Source organism: Falco punctatus (genome assembly GCF_963210335.1).
Source record: "Falco punctatus genome assembly, chromosome: 10".
Classification (NCBI taxonomy): domain Eukaryota; kingdom Metazoa; phylum Chordata; class Aves; order Falconiformes; family Falconidae; genus Falco; species Falco punctatus.
Window position 1 is genome coordinate 26,489,664 of NC_137590.1, and position 20,263 is coordinate 26,509,926.

At 41.2% G+C, this 20,263-nt stretch overlaps 1 protein-coding gene across 5 annotated transcripts in view; it reads left to right on the forward strand.

Moving 5' to 3' along the window:
- The window catches only part of HIPK3 (homeodomain interacting protein kinase 3), a 113,678-nt gene that overhangs the window by 49,849 nt on the left and 43,566 nt on the right, over positions 1-20,263 (forward strand). For 4 of the 5 annotated variants that reach the window (XM_080405843.1, XM_080405842.1, XM_080405844.1 and 1 more), the window contains exon 2: positions 2,889-3,984. In XM_080405843.1, the coding sequence (XP_080261969.1) occupies positions 2,891-3,984 (1,094 nt within the window). In that variant the 5' untranslated portion in view covers positions 2,889-2,890. Of the gene's footprint in view, positions 1-2,888; positions 3,985-20,263 lie in introns of those variants that run through there. The other variant, XM_080405845.1, reaches the window with a different exon arrangement.

Below are 20,263 nucleotides of genomic sequence, written 5' to 3' on the forward strand. Positions count from 1 at the left end.
GCTGCAGGGCTCGGGGGTCTGCCCGGCACTGAGGTGTGTCTCTGAGTTGCAGGGGTGATGCTGGGTGTCCCAACTCTCCCGTCAGCAAACTGGGGGCTAACACAGCAGCGTCACCTTGAAAAGAGGGACAGTTTCTTTACTTCTGAAGTGTAAAAGGTTTTTTGAGGTTGAACGTTTTACTTCTTGCGTGCAGATGCATGTGAAAGAGGTGTAAGTGGGGATTCTGGTGAAAAAAAGCAGGAACCTTGGAAAGATTTTAAGAAAATAAAAGTATATTATTTTGAGACTTTAGTGTCTTTTGAGTAAATGTGGCAAGCCTGGTATTTGAGCCAGCCCAGAGGAACAGTAGGCTGCTGACAGAAGGTTTGGCTTGTCCTGAGCTGGGCAGGTGGCACTGGAAGCTCCAAGTAGGTTTGGCTGTATGCATGCTCCAGGGCAGTCACTAAGAGTTGATTTTTAGAGCTCTAGGTAATGTGGTCAGGATAAATGATTCACTTAAATATAATTATTATAGAAAAGAGAGGAAGTCCCATAGTCAATAGTATACTTATACCAGGCACCAAGCACTTTGTAAAGGAGACAATTCAGGAACTTGGAGAAGTTTTGCCTGTGTTTTGAGGTTGAGGGTTAACCTTAAATCCATGGCGTGGAGCAGGAGGCCAGTGGCGGTCCCCAAATGCCCGGTGGCGAGAGAGCCTAGCTGCCTTGCTACATCAGCTGGTTCTGGGCAGACAGCTTTGGAGAGGAAAGGGCTTTGAAGTTTTCTTCTTCTGCTGGGGCAAAAACCATTACAGAATGCTAAGCTGAGGTGATGGTTTGATTATTTTAATTGCTCTTAAGATGTTTAAATGTTAATTTGCATACGTCAAATTGCCGCTTCAGAATGATTATGCTGTGCGTTTGGTTAGTTTTTGTTTGATCAGAGTCGTTGCGATGTCTGGCTCAAGTTTTATGTGACTCATCTGCAATTTAAATACCTATTGCGTGAATCTTCATGTGCCTGTTATGAAAAAGCAATTTAATTAAAGTATTATTGGTAATGAATTTGTGTCAGAGCTGATTGGCCTGGTATAAGCCATAACTTCTCTGACACCTTGCAGTCATGTACACTGGGGTCCATCCAGTGCCTTTTTCTTAAGTGTTAAGTGTTATGTGATGTGAACGATCAAGGCTGGTGGTTGACAGGTCTGAAAGGGGATGCAGCAGGGTCAGTGCAGAGGCGAGAGCTGGAAGGTACAGCATCTGAGAGAGGTGATGTCTATGTAATTTAAAGTGGAATTGAGATTCCTCATCCTATATGTGAGCCAGGTGCCACTGCCATTGTCCGTCTCCGTCTGACACTCTGCTGGTACGGTCTGCTTTTGCCTGGGAAAGGGAGGTACAGCATGGAGCATGACCCTGGACCCAGGGTCTCGTGGCCCTGCTTTCCGTAGAGCTGGCATTGAGTCGAGGGCAAATTCAGAGAGGCAGCGGGACTAATCCTGTGCAGTCACACTGGCTGTGCAGAGCAGAGATGCTGTGCTTGGGGGATTCCCAGGCTGGTGAACTGCTTCCCCTGGTGCAAAAAAAATAAATTGTTACCAATTTCTGAGGTGTGAGTGTTCTGTCTGAGAGGCTGTACAGGTGTCAGCTTTGAAAAATGTGATGGCCTCGAGGAAAATGGAGTTGGTCAGGTTCAAATTTTGATCTCTGCCTTACCGGGAATTCAAAAGTTAAGTTTATCCATAATATTTCATTCTAACTTTCACTTCTCTTTTAGCAAGGGAGTAACCGTGTTGGCAGAAAAAATATATTAAAAATATATATACAGAATATATAATAGATATATATTCTTTTTCTTCTCTTCACATTCACTTGAAAATAAATTTCCTGTGAGAAATTTGCCCTTTTAAGTTCCCCACCTACAATTATCAGCCCAGTTTTCAGAAATGGTCTTGGTCAGGGACATACTTTGTAGGTCTGTCAAACATTATACTTGGTTAATTTAACAGCTTGCTTTAGTGCACAGGTTTTCTGTGGCCCAGCTCATGAAATTGGGATATTTGAAAGTATGAGGCTAATACTCAGATTCCAAATCTGAATTGAAGGAGGGGGCAGAACTTGGTGCCTCTGTCCCCTACAGTTGTGTCAGTGATACGCACATTTCTGCAATGGGGCAGTATATAACTTGGAGAAAGCACCTGCCGTTTGTAAATGGATTAGATGACTGTACATCTTAATTTACCTGGAAAGCTGCAATTGCTTATGTGAACATATACACACCACTAAGATATTATGTGTCCCATCACATGGCTTGATCGTTTTCACTTTCAACACAGTGAAAGTCTTCGAGCTTTGACAGTTACGTCATTTGTCCGTCCATTTGTTCTTAGGAGCCTGATTGTGCTTGCGATGAGTAGATCAGATACCTTGTGTAACCGGTAGCATTGGTTCGCAATTCAGAGCTTTTAAGTTATTTTACATCGTCACTGATAAATATTGGTTATTTAACTTGTGTTACTGAACACTATGGTGCTTTTGTACATAGAAGTGCTGGGTTTTTTAAAAGGACAGCTGAGGTTTTAATAGCACAGAGGTAGTTCTCTCACTTGTAAAAATGACGAGCAGCAGTCTGCTGAAGACTGTCTCACTCTTGCCCTGTGCAACCAGTGAAAGCGCTTAGTGCCGTAGCCTGCTGCTGCCACGGTCCTGGTGTGCTGAAGTGCATGTGCTGGTGAGGTGAGGACCTTGCTGTGGGCCTTAAGAAATTAAATGAGAAATAAATTTAGGCTAGCTTGTTTGGAAGATACACTCATACCCTGTTTTTTTTAGAAGAGGAAGCTGCTGTAAAGCTTGGAAATGAGAGTGCAGGATTCTCACTCGCTTTTTCTTTTTCTCTCCCTCTGTAGGTATGGCCTCACAAGTCTTGGTCTATCCACCATACGTTTATCAAACCCAGTCAAGTGCCTTTTGTAGTGTGAAGAAACTCAAACTAGAACCAAGCAGTTGCATGTACCACGAAAGAACCTACCCACAAATCTATGTGAATGGTAAAAACTTTGGAATTTCTCCCCATAGGGTTAGTACATACTTTCAGACGAAAAACCCATTTGACAGACCTCAAGGACAGAACTTCTTGTTGCAGTCAAATGCTGTTGCTTTAAAAAATATTGCAGGTGCTACAAAAGCGTTAGCAGCGTGGGCGCAGCAAGCTCAGTTAGAGGCACCTCGGACTGGGACGCAAGGAAGACGATCAGATATCCTGGAAGGACCCCAGCGATGTGGATTGAAGCGTAAGAGCGAAGAGCTAGATAATCAAAACAGCACGATGCAGATTGTTGATGAACTGTCCATCCTGCCTGCAATGTTGCAAACCAACGTAGGAAACCCGGTGACGGTTGTGACAACGGCTGCAACTTCAAAACAAAGTGGTACAAGTGGAGATGGAGATTACCAGTTAGTACAGCATGAGGTATTGTGCTCCGTGAAAAACACTTATGAGGTTCTTGATTTCCTTGGGCGAGGGACCTTTGGACAAGTCGTGAAGTGCTGGAAAAGGGGGACAAATGAGATTGTGGCAATCAAAATCTTGAAGAATCATCCTTCATATGCACGCCAAGGACAAATAGAAGTGAGCATATTAGCGAGACTAAGTACTGAAAATGCTGATGAATTTAACTTTGTGAGAGCCTACGAATGCTTTCAGCATCGAAACCATACTTGTCTGGTTTTTGAGATGTTGGAACAGAATTTATATGACTTCCTGAAGCAAAACAAATTCAGCCCTCTGCAACTGAAAGTAATACGGCCTATTCTGCAACAGGTGGCCACTGCACTGAAAAAACTAAAAAGTCTGGGTTTAATCCATGCTGACCTCAAACCAGAGAACATTATGTTGGTTGATCCTGTTCGGCAGCCTTACCGGGTTAAAGTAATAGACTTTGGGTCTGCCAGCCATGTATCAAAGACTATTTGTTCAACCTATTTACAATCTCGGTATTACAGGTAAGTGTCTTTTACTTTGTTTTTAACTTTTAATAGAACAAGGTTTTAGCATTTATTAGAGTTAATGGTTTAAATAATTGCTCTTCTAGATAACTAATAATAATTTGGAAAACATAATGACCATGTAAGAATGTAGGCCATACTAAGATTAAGTGGTTGGTTACCCTTTTAAATACTTGCTTTGAATATTTTGATAGTGTTAATTTTTTCTAGAAGTATGTTTTGTGTTGCATTCTGAAGTCATCGCTTACTGTTACTTTGGAACTTCTGATGAAACTTCTAAAAAGGAAAATAGGAAAAAAAATTTGCTTTCACTTGCTTGATTATGATGCCTTTCCTACCTTCCTGACATGATGGTTTTTTTTTCTGTGAGCAGCTGGACAGTGTAATAGAAGTGCCATAGTTTTATATCCTGTTGCCAAAGATGATGTAAGTGCCTCTGTGTTTCTCTAGCTCTCGTAAATATTTTGCCTAGTTCTTATAAACTCCATTCTGATTGAGTGCCTTCAGCAGCTGTGAACTTTGGTGAACTTCTGTGGTTAGTGAGCGATAGGATACTTGAATGTTTGAGGTGATACCAGGCAGGTGTTTAAAGTGATCTTGGTACATGGTTGCATTCTACATTGGCTTCAACATGGATATATATTTTTGATTTTTGGAGGTTTTGTTTTTCGTTTTTTTTTTTTAATCCTGTCTTTGTATGGCTACCGAGTCTACGTGACATTTACAAGCTATTAATATTTAGCATCTGAGTTCCTTTTGTTTTCTTTATAAGCTGAACTTGTTTTGCTTAAAGACCTTTTTTGGTTCTGCTTTGCATCATTGGCAATAGTATGTCCTGTGTATTGCCTGTCTGCCAATTCAGTAAAAAGCTAGTAAACTAGGATGATGAGTAATTTGAAGAAAATTTTAAGTATTTTACAGCTATTCATGTTGGAAGTGAAAACTTGTGCAGTGCAGTTCTAGGCTTGATGAAATAGTTCATGGAGTTCATGCCAGAAGAATCTATTTTTTGACTGTAGCTTGTAAACAAGAACACTTCATATACAGTACTCGTATAAAGTATTCTAATTCACCACCTGCATTTCTCTATTACTTAATTACAAGCTGCAGCTAAGGGTTTAAACACTACACAGAATTCGTCAACAGAAAACTAAATTGGGAAACCATATGGATTGATGCATGCCTGCATTATACAAAAATGTACATGAGAGGAAATAAGAAATTAAGTAACTTGAGAGTTCATTTTGGTGTAATAGCTGTACAGCACTCAAGATACTGTATTTTTGGGCCTCTCAGGACAAAAACAGGCAAGTCTTGAAAAGGTGGTATGAATTCTGTGAGGTTCTAGACAAGTGCAAATGTCTTAACATCAGCTGTTCTATATAAATCCATAATTCAGCAGATACTAGAGTTGCATGGTCTGACAATACTTCCTTAAATATTTTGGCTTTTTATTTATTGAAGCAATTACAGATTATTGTGAGCTATTGCTGTTTCTCCCTCCTGCCTCCTCAAGAACTGACAAAGGGAGAGGCTGTAGACAGCCGGGCTGGGTGGTCCTATTGTGGTATTTTGTTCTCAAGTAACTAGTCTCCAATTGTATTTTCTGTGTCAGATAGCTCATAAGACATAGCGTTGCTGTGCTTATTCAGTTGCCTACATACACATTTTAGCTGCAGCTTTGTTTTACTTGGGTTGATGTTCCTTTGTACCTGAACTTTGTATGAATTTTGACGTGCTTCCTAGGTTGGGCAGGTCTGTAATACTCACGCTTCAGTGCACGTAATGCAACAGAAGTATCCAAAATGCACACAAGGTGCCAAGGAGTTACACACTGATTTTGGCAGTAAGTAGGGTTTGTTGTTCCTGTACATTCAAAACTATTCTCCTCCCCCCACCCCCAAGCATAAGACTTATGGGTGTATATGCTTGTCTTGGCTCAATGATGTTGAATGATAATCATATAGACTCATAACTTGTGCATCTAAAATTCCCTAGTTACTAAGTTGCACTTTGCTGCTTTGTAAATATTCAGGCTGTTCAGTAAAAGACTGTATTCTTTTGTCTTGCATAGTTTTATAATCCTTCTATAAAGTAGCATTTAAAAGTCAGTATTTTTTTCAAGTAAAATAGCCATACAGAAAGAGGAAGAGGTTAAGGACTATCTACTTGAATAGGTTTGGTGTTATGTTTAAGTTAAACATTTGATAATTTTGAAACTGACTTATTCTGGGGCGGGGGGGTAAGATACAGCACTTCAAAATTATTTTCAGTAAAAAATTTACTTCTGAAAAGGTTTTTGGCGTGCATGGATGCATAGCTCTCTACTAATTGTGTGATTCAAATTAACTTAGCATAGTTTGGCATGCAGTTCCTCAGACTTCCTTGTTATTGCTTTGGAGGCACCTGACTAGCATAAATAATATCAGAAAATAGGGACTTGATCCAAAAAGGTCTTAAAATAGGTGATGCCAGGAAAAATTGAAGAGCCTTAAAGAGGAATGAGAGGGGCCTTCAGATGATATGTTGTATTGAGTTGGAATTCATTTTGCAAGAGATTCTGCTTCTTGTCAATCAAATAAGGAGCTACTTCATAAAATGTAACTGTACTCAAATGTTTTTTGTATTAGAAAAGGGTGGGAGTCATAGTGCAGGTTTGACTTGTTTGACTGTGACATGTTGAAACAAACCCTTCCAAAAAAATCAAGCAGCAGCTGAGATGTTGAAATCTCTTACTCTTTTTTTTTTAAAAATCCAAGCTAAATTAATGCAATATAGTTCAAATAGGAAGTGTTTTTTAAAAAATGCTTGTTCGCTACAGGACCTCTTTGATTAGCATGATGGCTTCTGTATTCTTGTGTACAGTGTTTGAAAATAGTTTCTGTGCTAAGCTATATGTGTATTGCCATGAGCTTTACCTGTAACTCTTACCAGTGGGGATCCTTGGGCGGTCAGAGATGACAGCACGTAAGACTTTGCTTCAAGTGGCAGGCACAGCACGCTGCTTCAACATTTATATGGATATTTCCTAGGTAAATGTGATGTGAACCTGTGCAAAAGCACTCAGCCAAGCTGAAGAATTTAAAGAAAAAGTTACTAAAAGGAAACATTTTGTTTTAAAATTACTATTTTAGGATCTGAGGCCTTAGAAATGGATGGAATGAAATGCCCTTAAATGATGCTATGGGTTTAGAGGAAGCAGGGCTCCATCCCAGCAGCATCAGGATGCTGCTTTTCAACCCTGCGGTGCCAGTGCTGTCCTGCTCTGGGGGTGATAATAACCCCATCCCCCTCCTTCGTTCTGCACTCCCCACATCTGCCAGAGTGCCCATGCCTGCGTGAGGAGGGAGGGAGGGAGATGGCCTGGGGGGAAGGGAGGAACTATTATTTCTGGCAGCACTGTTGACTTATGCCATGGTAATTTTCAGGAATAGGATTTGCACTTTATGGAAACTGTCCACCCGCCAGTGTCTTAGGAGGCATATGTTGACCACTCAAGAGAAACCCATGAAGAAGTTTTGCAGGAGTGAATAAAGAGTTGGTTTTCACTGCTGTTTTTTCTAGTTCATGGGACTGTCATGAACTAATTATTGTGAGAATGGAGAATGCCACAAAGTATATGTTACAGTATTTATTTTGAAGGGTAGTGTCAGTATTTTGCATCAGTAAGAGGAAGCAAGTAATGACTTGGAAAAATAAGTATTAAGAGGATTAGGACTTAAGGCAGGGAACGTAATACAACCAGGTAAATGGATAATGGGCTGACTTGCCTTAGTCTATAGCAGAGGAAGAAGTGACATAAATGATGACTATTGGAGACATCATAGCACTTTTGTATGAGGAGAGACTGTAGAACAGTGAGACTAATTGAATTTTAGAAGGATGTAAACAAGCAGAAAAACGGAGACGAACTGGGTGGATTGATAAAGAATGGATGTTTTCTTGTTTCTGTTTCAGCTTTGTCAAACAAAGTAAGGAAATGGTTAAAACAAGTATAAAAATACTTTCTGACATCATTGCGTTTTAGAAACTTTTGGCTGTTATATACTGCTAGAAATCAAGAGTATGGATATGAATAAATACTAACCAGAATACACTTTAAGTCACAGATAATTATTTTTTGTTTGTTTTAAAGATGAAATGTTATTCTGAATACTCTTTCCCTAAAAGACAGTGTCTGTGCTTACAAACTGTCTTGATGTTGGTCTGGATTTTAATAGCTGTGGGCTAGAGAGAGCTGGTATTTGAAGCCTTTTCTTTGCTGCTGGCCTCACATGTTAAGACTGTTGACCTTTTATGAGTGATCTAAGTAGGTAAATAACTAGGCAGCATATCGTTTTGAAAAGGAAAAAAAGCTTACATACATTATAAGTGATCAAGCTTTTGTCATATGTGGAAGATAAGTATGGTGTTGTCCTTTTGGTCAGCTGGGCCCCAGATCACAAAAGGGGATTGCTGCATCCAAAGTGAAAACCTTCCTTTCCCCTCATCGCGTGGTGCAGGCTGTGGAGGAGGGGAATCAGCACCTTTCTTTTACTTCGAAGTCATGTGTCTTGTGCTCATCTGGCAAGGCAGAAAGTTTTCCCAGGTCTTGGTGTTTTCCTCTGGAAGTCATTTTCCTTTGCTTTGCCTGTCTCCTGAGGTTAGATGTATTTAGGGAAGCAGGTGTGAGAAGGGCCTCAAAGGCAGGCTGCAAGGAGCAGTAACCTCCAAGAAGAGTCGACTGGTCTGAAATGGTCAGGCTGGTCCTGCCTATCTGCTTCAGGGAGCAGAATTACTTTCCTTTCCATTTCCTTGAGAAGTAATGGCCTTCTCAGTGTTTTGTGTTCAGAGATAACTCTTTAGGTCTGGTTTTACTGCAGACCTTTTTTCTGGTACTCCCTCCAGGAGGTTTTGTTGATTATTTTTTAAATTTATTTATTTTTCCCTCAGAAACTTCTGTTGAAACCTGTGTATAATTTCCCCTTTTGGAAGTAGCTGTGTGCAACACCAGCGGTTAAGAAGTTCTGTTTAACTTGTTAGCTAATACCCAAATGACAGTTAGTGATGCCTCGCTGTAGTCCGTGCCATTCGGACGTTGTTCAGAGTAGGTAAAATTGTATTTAAGGGATGCACAGTTCCATCTAATGGTAACAGCTATGTGCCAGGGTTTGGTAATGATGAACCCTTTTCCTTCTCTGATATTTTTCTTCTCCCACTTGTTGCTGTGGCTGTAATACCAACTGAACTCATAAATGCATCTCCATGTTGGCCTGGCATGTTGAGTGTGGATCCGCAAGGCACAACTATGGCAGTGCTTGTGTGTGCAGAGCTTTGTGGTTTCATGGGTTTGCTGCTGGTTGGGAGGAGTTATTGCTTAATTGTTTTTCAAGGGGAATCACCTTTATGCTGATTCAGTTTGGGGTTGTCCTCCTAAAAGACAGGATTTTGAAAATGACACTTCAGTAAACCTTACAAAACTTATCATTCATAAAATCCTTCTAATATCGTTGGCTTAACGGTAGCCATTGCAGGTGTAGGAGTGTGTAACTTCATTGTGTGTTCCTCACGTGCAGCCTCCGAAGGGAGTTGAACAGTCACCGCTTCAGTTGCCTGTGCAACTGCCTCGATGGTTGTGCTCCCTGGTGTTTGCCTCCTGTCTTTGAAGAAAACATCTTCAACGTACTATGTTAGATTGTGCTGCTGTTAGAGTACAGCTGGAAATTTTACTGAAAATACGTTTCAAGATCAAGCATTCAGTTTCTGGATGGAAGGATGCTCCTCTTGGCATCCAGCAGTCTGTACACAAACTGCTGTTCAGCATAGTCATATTCATTGGGAAAATGAAATGAACGGGAAGCAAAATAACCAATCTCCATATAGAACAGGGTGCCAGCTGAAGCTGCCATAGGCTGATGGACAACTTGAGTGATGCTGGCAGAATGAAAGGTGTCTGGCTATTAAGGGACGCTCGTAGCTTGGAAATGTTTTTCTCCTCTGCTGGTGACAGCAGTAAAATACGATCCTAGTTATTCAGCAATGTGCCCATAAGGACAGGCAAATGATGTGAGTAGACGCACTCAGTGGAGTCAACTCATTCCTGAATCGGACAGTGATATGCTCCCTCCAGCCTTCCAACTAAGGATAGTTGCTAATCAACAGAGTTGTTCCAGACAAAATGCCAAATGTCACTAGTGTCACAGCGGAGCTCAGAGAGATGGAAAAAATTGCTGTTGGATGTACTCCTCTTGGACGAGAGCAGGCTTTTCCCCCTCTCCTCCTCTTACCCTCTTCTCCAATGAAAGATCAGAGAAGATGGAGGAAGAGTGATAATCATTGTGTCCTGTCATCCTGGTGTTGCTTTCACTCACCCAGTCAGTTCTGCTGCAGCTTGGAAGAGTGATTTGATCCAGTGCGATCTCTTCTGCTTTAAAGGGTTTTGGAAAAAGAATAAAGTACTTGAGCGGCGTGGCGTGATCACGCACTGCCTGTGAGCTGGGCTGTAGCGAGGGCTGTATGCGTGCTCTGAGGCTCTTGCACTGGGACAGCTTCTTATTTATGACTTTTTCAGCTTTGTAATTAGTTTCAGAATAAACCACCAACACCATGTGCTGACCCCCGTCCCTGTCCACCCCCCCAAATTTATAAAATTTATTTGATCTGTTCTCCCTCTTTCTTACACACATTCCTTGCAAAATTAGAAAAAAATTCTCATGGCCGTTCCTGGAGAGACTTGTTTTCTCACTGGCCTTTGTAACTTGATTAGATGTAATCCTTGTCATTCCAGGCACTCCAGAGAATGCAGGCTGACAGTACCTCCCCAGAATATTTTTGTTAAAATGAATGTTTTCTTTCTGTAGGTTGGGATTGTCAGCAGGATGGGTTATGACTCTGTAACACATCTGGTGCATTCGAGTAACTTGTTGATTGTCTTCTCCTAACATCAGATTAACACATAACATATATATGTTTAAAATATCAATTAAAAACTTATATACAAACCCCCACCTATCTTAATACAGATTTTCTTTATAGGGATGACCAAGAGGAGGAGTTGTGCAAAATTGGGAAGCAACTGCTTTTTCAAGTTCACCCGTTGCTGTCACATACTTGGAAGGTTCTAAATAAGCTTTATCTAGAGTGGGATGTCTTGTTTTTTTCTCCTTTCACAATGCCTAAAATTCTTGCCTAGAATTTTTTTTTTTTCATATTTTGGGTTTTAGATGTTAAAAGAAAAGCAAAACTCTGTTAATAAATAGAGTTTTTTGTCAGGGAAACACGCAGTACGAGAAGCTAAAAATGCTTCTGTAAACAACTTGCACTTCAACATGCTAGCAGATGTTATTCTATCACTTTGAACTGTGCATCACTGAAGTGTATTGGGATATCTTAAAATAGTCAGGGGTGGTGGCTAGAGACTGGAGACTACTATAGATGGTGAGGTTGTTTCGCTGTTGCAGTGAAATAAGCCAGAAGTACATGCTGCTAAGGTCATTTGCTTGCTCAAGGTCAGCATGTTCGAAGTCAGCTGCTATACTTGTGAGCATGGTTACTGTCAGTAGTATATGTAAGAAAAGAGTCCCGATAATGTAAGGAATCGCTATTACAAGCAAATTAGGCCACTTACATGCTCTTCCCCCCGACCCACCCACAGCTTTAAAGTTGCAGGGCTGTGATTGCTGCTTTATTTTTTTATCTGAGCTAACGGAACTTAGTGTCAAGATAAGCTTTTGTGGCCTATGTCTGGGAACAGATTGCTTTATTGATTTGGCAAGATTTTGTTTGCACTTTTTCCATAGTTTGTTAATTGTTTAGTTGACTTCCCGTTTTAAACTTCTGTGTCATGGTTACGAGGACCTAATCAAAACCATTACAAGTATCATCCAGGAGTGGCAATCTTAGCTCATCATAACTTCATGTTTATCGTAGTTTCAATTCTCTTACTATTTTCTAGCCAACATAATGTGGTCTCTAATACCTTATTACGCTGTGTTCGTGGAAGCAGAAAATGAGTAGATTTTTTGGTAATGGTTTGTTTTTTGGTTTTGTTGTGTTCGGTGGTTTGGGGGTGGGTGGGTTTTTTTGCATGCTGTGGAAAAGAATGGCAGGTTTACTGTAAGCTTGCAACTTTTGTTTTTTTGTTTTTTTTTTTTGGGGGGGGGGGCGGGGGAGTTGGTTGGTGGATTTTGTTGTTGTTGTTTTCATCCTCTCTGAAGATCCAGAGGAGTATTGTGGGATGGCAGTAGATGAAATAGCGGCCACCCTTCAGGTTGGTCATTTTTCTGAGCTAAAGATTTTCTGAGTAACATAAGCTCATAAGCTGGGATAATACAGGAAGCATTCAAAGGTACCATGTACCTGATGGAGATTCTAGTAACGTCAGCCCAGATTTTAAATTAATAGTGATGGCAGAAGCAACAACTTAAAGCAGAGTTCAGATGCATTTTTTTCTCTTGGTCTTTAGATTGCTTCAGTTTGAACAGAAGAGACATTCTTTCATAATCTTGAAAGCAAAAGAGCTCTTAGTTCTTGCTGTATTCCTTTTTTTTTTTTTTTTTTTTTTTTTTTTGAGATCGGAATGCTAGACCTAAGTTTATCATAGCAAAAGTTTTGGTAAGCAGCTTTTATTTTTCATACGTTAAAATAGATCTACTGAAATGTGATCCATTTTTTCACTGCACTGATATTTATGTCACAAAGATTTGTTCATCATACATCAGTGTGTACGTGACTGTGGATGTATTGGTTATCTTAATTGCAGAAAATATCAGTGGTAGCTACAATGCTGTAATTGTAAATATTGTGTCTAACTGCTTTCGCTGTGTCTGTTTTGAAAAGATGGCTGTGTATTTCTGTTGTGAGAGCAGGTAGTACTAGATCTAAGTCAATGTGAAAGCGAAGCCTGTTGATCAGTCCATCTCTTCATCTGGCATCCTTATCTTCAAAGGAGAGCTGTTTTGTGGATGAAGGCTTCCTTCTGCATCAGCTCACAGCATTCAGCGTGAGTGAGGAGGATAGAGCAGATGCGTGAGGGAGGCAGAGTCTTCTGTGTGGTTGGGTACACAAAGATTGACCAAGCTGCTGCTCTGCTGACACAGCCTGTGAAGGGGAGAGGATGTACGGCAGCTGGGGGCTCATCCCGTTAGCTGCAGAAGGCAAACTGCCTCAGCTGATCTGATCTTCAAGCAGGTTGAACAAGTGCAAATAGATTATAGGGGCACCTGTAGAACTAGTGCGAGTTCAGACCAAAACCAGCAATAACATACTACCGTGATTAAAAAACAAAAACAGCAACAAAAAACCCCCTCCTTTTGTGAATTCTGACATTAATTGGAAAGTGGTAGAGGTTTCTGATGTAAAAGTATTTGGGGTGTAATTGAGTAAGATTGAAATTTATATAGAAATAAGTGGCCTGAAACGTCCATATTGTCAAATTTTATACTGTGTGTTTGAAGACCCTTAATCCTACAGTGCTAGCTGATATTTTGGAAGGATTTTTGTTTGGATAGTTAATAAAATACCTTCTAACAAGTGAAATTAGTTTAGGAGCCTGGGGGAAGCAAGATAAAAACATTTCGCAGATGAGAGTTTCAAAATACGACGTTACCTTAAGAACATGTGAAGCATCATTGTGCTTAAAAATATCATTTTGTTGGTAACTGGACAGGAACAGTTGATTAAAAGGCAGGTGTAATGTCATTTAAACCAGTAGTGCTTGTGGGTGAGTAGGTGACAGTAGCAGACGGTGTTGTGCTGGTGAGGTGAAAAGTAGAATTGTTTTTATTTCTATGAAGCATTGAATAAAACTCTGAAGGTGCGTGGAGGTGCCAGGTATGTGGGAGAGGGGACAGTGCTGTGGCCTGCTGTCCCACGTGCTTGTTGGAAGTGGGCAGAAGCACAAGCTGGCAGCACTAAAGACTCCACAGAAGACGGGCAGTGGGAAGACTTGTCTTCTGCCCATGCAGTGCTTGTCCAGCTTGTATGACGTGGTGTGACTGCAAATGGACTTCAGTGCATGTGTCTTAACACCAAAGTCTGACCATTAGCCTGCTAAGAAATGGAAAAAACAGCTGCATCCACACTTCTTAGTGAAAGCCCACTTAAACAACAGTAAATTCAGAATACACCAGGGTTCACTTAATTTTCTTGTGCTTCTAGAAGTCTAAGCTTTCTTTGCTAGCGTAAAGCAATATTATAAGATAAACTAAAATCTGAATGTCTTTCTCTGTGCACAATATGTATTTAAAGGATAAATTATTAAAAATTGCTTTTTTTGGAAATGCACGGTATCTGCAATTTTATATCAAATGTATATTACGTATTCTGCAAAATGCTCTGCTGTATCTGGATCGCAGTTTGGATTACAGCAGTGTGGGAGCCTGGCTATGAAGCCCTTTCCTCTTTGAGGGGGAAAAATTGATAGTCACAGTGCATCTTCAGAGCAGGCAAGTCAAACCTGTTCTCATTTCTCTGTTAAACTCGTATTGTCCAATGCTCTGTGGGCTTCAGGATTTCTCACTCTTACCTTCATGGTGCATGCTGTGCTGGGGCTGCCATATTTAAACCTACCTAGAGCAGCGAAACAGCAGTTTCCCAGGTGTGTTGTTTGTGCGTAGCTGGAATGTAGCACATGATGTTTGACTGCACAGGAAGTTTTCTTGCTGATAAAAATAAATGTTTGTGGAATTTTGTGCTGTAAGGACCACTGTAAATGTTGCCATTTCCACCTTTGTAAATACCAAGGATGCTTCTGTTGTCCCAGGATGGTGCAGCAGTGTTTTGCAAAATACCGCCTCTTTACATGGGTTCCTTAATTCAGAATTGAACTGTAGTTGAATTTTTATCAGTATTTTGAATACCTTCGGGATATTTTTGAGAATGATAGGTTTTCACCCTTATAGTCAGTCATTCAATACTAAGAGTTCACAATATATAAAAATGTCAGATGCCTCGCGATGAACTCTTTCATGAGAGGATGCTTTATTGTTTCAAGTGTAGTACATAGAGGTAATCTTGGAATTAGCGACAATGTCAGTATTCAGTGTGTGAGTGTATATAAAAACATACAGAACACAACTTTTTTTTTATGTTGCAGGTTTGAAATTGATGTGAGTTTAAAATGTCTTTTAATTGTCCAAAATTGATTCTAGGAGTTGAATTGCGAAGTTTTTTCATTATTTTTATTACTTTCCATAAAACTTACTTCCCCAATAACTTTTGGACATGTGCATTTCACAACTTCGTTGAAAACCTGCGAGCATTACATCATGCATTACATTGCTTATGTAGAAGGCTTTTATCTAAATGTAGCACTATGTGAAGCTTCTAAATAGCCTGTTACTGTAGTTTTTTCAACTGAAAGTCTTCGTAACTTTAAAAATCAGTTTGTTAGTGTATGCTGTAAGTCACAAATTGGTAGTAATACTTAATGATATTTGCCAGAAAGGTCTGATGTCAGAAGCGTTGTTTGCACTAATAGCACTGGGTGTTGTGCTGAGTGCCTTCTTTGAACCCCAGTTAATGTTTACTTTTTTTAGCTGTTAATTTTCTCACTCTTCACAATTAATCTTTCACTTCGTGCTATCCAGTGCTGTTAGCTCAAGATCTAGCGTGTATTTCTGCATATAAATGTGCCATTTGTCTATGTTTTGTTAAGAGGGTTTTTAACACCTCAAAGTTTTCATCAGCATTTCCACACACCCGTCCCTCTCCCCCAGTCATACAAATGGTTTCTGAGGTGCGTTTAAAACATCTGCATCTTCTACGTGGCTAAGTTTGAGTTCAGTGAAGTGGCTGTAGTTCATGGGGTGAGGACTTCGATGGTAGATCCAGAGGCTGTACTATAGGTTTTTGGTTTCTCTAGAGAGCTACCTGATGAATGAATTCTGTGGTGGCCGCTACCAGCGGGTGACAGCAGGGCTGGAGGGACCCTCCAGCAGCTCCTCTGGTCCTGGCCGTAGACAAGGGATTGCAGGACGGTATCTGTGCACTGATGTGTACTTGCTATTCCCCGTCATGAGACAATCTCTCTGGGCACAGCGTTGTGTGGACATGCAGCCAATTTTGGACACTTCACCTCTGGAGGAGTAGCTAGAAGTGGAGGACCTCGGCATTTTTGGTAAACAAGAGCCCTAGAGAGCAGAACAGGAGGGTATAATTTGTAGATGACAGGGTACAGCTTCTGACTCTGCTATGGTTTTCGTCTCGCTTTGAATTATTTCAGCAGCTTCCACTAATAAAGTATTTTTAAATCAAAAACTATTCTGTGCATGCAAAGTAGCTGGGAAAGCTCTGTAGTTAAAGTTGGTGGCGGTCTGATTATGCTGAGTAATTTCTGTGGAGAGAGGCACTAACAAAAGTGTGTAACATACTGAAGTTTATTTCTTGCTGTTTCTTTACTGGTCTTCCTCTTACCTGTAGATGAACTGTGTGAGTCTCTTCTCTCACTGAGTTGAGACACCTATTTTTTTCATGACCAGTACCGCTTCTGTCTGTAGTGTTGTCTTGCTCTGTGTAGTTTTCCTATTTAGCATAGTGTTTAATATAGACAGTAGTTGTTTAGCTTTTAAAAACCTACTCAAAAAGTTATGGAATGGACAAATGTTTAACAGGGGAAAAAACTGCATCACGGTAGGGTGTTACACAGAAGGATGATCAGGAATTGGTGGGTGTCACTAGTGCCAGAGTACTCCACCCTGCCCTCTGAATATGCTGTTCCGCAGAGATGGTTGCCCATGGACCAGTGCCACATGCCATTTGGGATAGTCAGTTTGTAGCCAGGCAGTTGCCTTCTTGAAAGAACAACCTCAGGACTGCCTAAATCTAATTAGCATTTATTTTATTTCGCTTCATCTCTGGTTGTCCTGAGGTTATATTGGCTCTGATTACTAAGCATTTACGTATGAGAAACACCTTTTCTTTTATGTTTGTTTCTGTAGCATCATTATTAGCTTGTGTACAAATGATATCAAATGGCTTGACTCTACATCAGAGCTGGGAGCGAATTTGGCGTAAAATAAAAAGAAAAGCCCCCAAACTTAATCTGATATTTCATGCAGGTTTATTAGATTGGATGGAGGTCATGCCTGCACGAGCTTTCCTGTTCTGTAGCTAGGTTGTGACACACCAGCGTTTTCATGCTGTGTGCACAGGGGATCGACACTGGCTGATTCTTGCAGGCTTGTACGAAACAATGCCGGTGTAACGCCCATTAAATCATTTAGCTAACCAGTGTGTATAGGTCATATTCCCCCAAGATAAATAATCTATCAATTTTTAGCCGTTTCACAGAAGACGGTGTTATACGGATTAGGAATACCACATACGGAACAGTAACCTCAACCCTTCCTCTCCTTTACTAACAGAATTAAACTTCTACTAAAAGTTAATTACTTAGTAATTAGTAGTAATTAGTGCTGTTCCCCCTCCCAACCAGGAGACTCGCAATTTCCTTAGTTTGTGCATGTGTTTCTTTTGGATTTCCACGCGTCCCTGGGGGTGGGTGCTAGGGTGCTGCTCCAGGGGAGGTGTTGGGTGGCCGCAGGGGTGAGCGCTGGGAGGGAGCGATGTTCCTGCAGTTCTGGAGGTGGGCGATGCAGCCTGCTGCTGGCATGCTTGAATGTGCGCAGGGAATGGCTTTTCGGGCATCTTCAGCCTGGCTCCTGAAGAGCCGAGTGCCTGGGCTTGGCACAGCAGTGCACTGGAACCAGTGTGGTGCTGGAGTGGGAGCGGGCAGGGACCAGAAACCCACCTGCCCACACCAGGGAGGGTGGCTGCTGTGGGGCTGGACCCCCTGGTTGCCTGCAGTGCTGTTCTACAGCAGCAGGGCTGATACACGCTCTTTGGGAGGCCAGGGACTGTGAAACAAAATGGGTACCTCTTAGAAAGCTAGCCTGTTAATTTCTAGTTGCTTAAATATTGTGAAAGGCTGCTCTAGATGGTGCGGTGGTTGTGTTTTATTTACATGTCCCTCTACCATGTATTATACACGTGCATGCCCTCAGTCTTTGTTGTTTGTGAATTGCATCGCTGGTGTGTCTTAAGGGTGCGTAAATTTGGATGCAACAACTCGTTTTCCCTTGCTGCTGTGCTTTGACTTCAGCTTTGCTTCAGAAGTTTATAAAGATATTTTCAAACATTTTCCTCTTATCTTAGTTTGTTCTGGGGCTGTGCCTTAAAAAGGACTCTCTCTGTGAGAAAAAACATAACGTTTTGTCAAGCAACTGAGAGAAAGCTGGGGTTTGAGGTGAAAGCAAAAATAAAAGGCAATGCACAAGCTAGTGTGTATTAGCAAATCAAAGAGTACTGGTATTCTGTAGTTCAATGGCGATCATCTGCATGGATTCTTTCTTCAGTTCTTAAGTTATAGTGATGTAGCTGAATTTTTCTTCCACACAAGACTCTGTCAGAGTAGCTACTCTTAAAGATTCTTTGAATGTTTTCTTTGACTTTTTCATTAGAGAATGGTTACAGTAAATCTCTGAAGTTTCTCTGTGTTTGTTGCATCCCTGACTTTCCAGTGGTGAGCTGTGAGGACAATCGAAAGCCCCCATTTGGAAGATGGCAATGACCACCCTGTTGGAGGGGGACATTTGATTGCCTGTAGTCACAGTTCTGAAATGGGTAATGCAAGAAACTCCTGCAATAAGAAATAAAGTGGTTGCTGGGTGGGTCTACTCTAGCGGGGATTTTTGGAAAAACTAAAGAGCTGACTTCTGAGCTTTGTTGCCTGACTTTTTGATGTGCCTAAGGCGTGCATTTGGCCCAATACCACCGAATCTTAGAGGTACTTCAAACCTGACAACAGATGAAAGTCCTGTAGGTGTGAATACAACGGTACGAACACGAGCTGCAGAGCAAAGCAAAGATTCAAACTAGTGATTCCTGCAAGGTGAAATGAAGTTGGTTGTTATCCTTGCTGTTTTGCCGTGGCCATCTGGCTAGTCAGTGTGTGTGTAGCTCTGGACTAATTAACTAATATGCTTGTTGCCTTGCCTGTTGTAGAAGGCAAAATAGAGATCTAGTGTTGTTCGTTCTCGTCTGTGGAGAGTGGTGCAAATCTGAAAAAACTGCAACAGTGAAGTGTGATTGAGTCCAGTGGCTGTTGATAAGCTTGTTCCCATTTGTGTGGCATGATGGCAGATTCTCTTCTTCAGCAGAATCTGGCACAAAGACCTGTGGAGAAGTGTGTGAAAAGCTTCCTGACTTCTAAAATGGAAATAATTTCCTGATGCTGACTCTAAGAGCCTGTGTTAGTTTTCTCTCCAGCTCGTTGCTCAACGCTCGCTTCTTGGGACTGGCGTTGCCATTGCAAGAAGAACAGAAAACTGTGCAGACAGGGCAGGGAAATGTATTAAAAACAACAACAAAAAAAACCCAAAACCCCACCCATAAATTACTGGCTGCCCCAGCAAATAAAAATCTGAACTCAAAACAAACAAGCCCCAAACCCCCAAAAGCAAAAGGCATGCCCACCCAAAACTGGAGGAGCAGGAAGAGAGAGCAGGCTCAGAATCACATCAAGGTAACTGTAGCTGTATATGCCTGTGCTTAGAGGGCTGTCTTAGAGCAGTGCGTTGCTGTATTTAAGTTTTCTTCTATTGTGTGGTTGTTTGGGTTTTTTCACACTCCCTTGTAGAAACAAATATTTCATAATGTCTTGCTTTAACTAGTAAGTAGTATGTTACGCCAAACTTCTGTAGGACTAAAGCTATGAGAAAGTATCTGAAAAATTAAAATTAGCCCAACTTTTTCTAAAATATACTTCAACGTTTGACATCTGAAGGACTGCCACATGGAATTCTTCATGTTTCTACCAGGCAGTGTCCTTTAACTGCAGCATCTCAAGCAGATGCCCCTTAGCAGTATCTGTACCGCTGGGTATCCTTAGGGGTTCAAGATCCTGCTGTTGTGCTCTGATGGAAAAATACCTTATGCCTGTAAACTAACTTTTTTTGGGGGGACGTATTTACCTTATTGGTATACTGTAATTAGTTCTGTGGTCGGGGAGCCCTTCCATCACTTGGAAGCGTGCATGTGTACTGGGAATAGTGGGAAGTCCTGTTCTGCCTCGTGGTGAACGTGCGAGGCTCAGCATCTCCCGCTGCCAGCCCTTGAGGTGTGGATACCAAACGCAACATGCACATGCGGACGGTATTGAACAACTCCTTATTATGCTACAGGTAGGCAGCTCTCCAGTCTGAGAGTCCCTGGCTAATCTGTGTAATTATTTTGAGTATTTAAGTATCTTGGGTTAAGTAGCCAGCTTTGCTGCCTTAATAACATCTTATGCAATTGG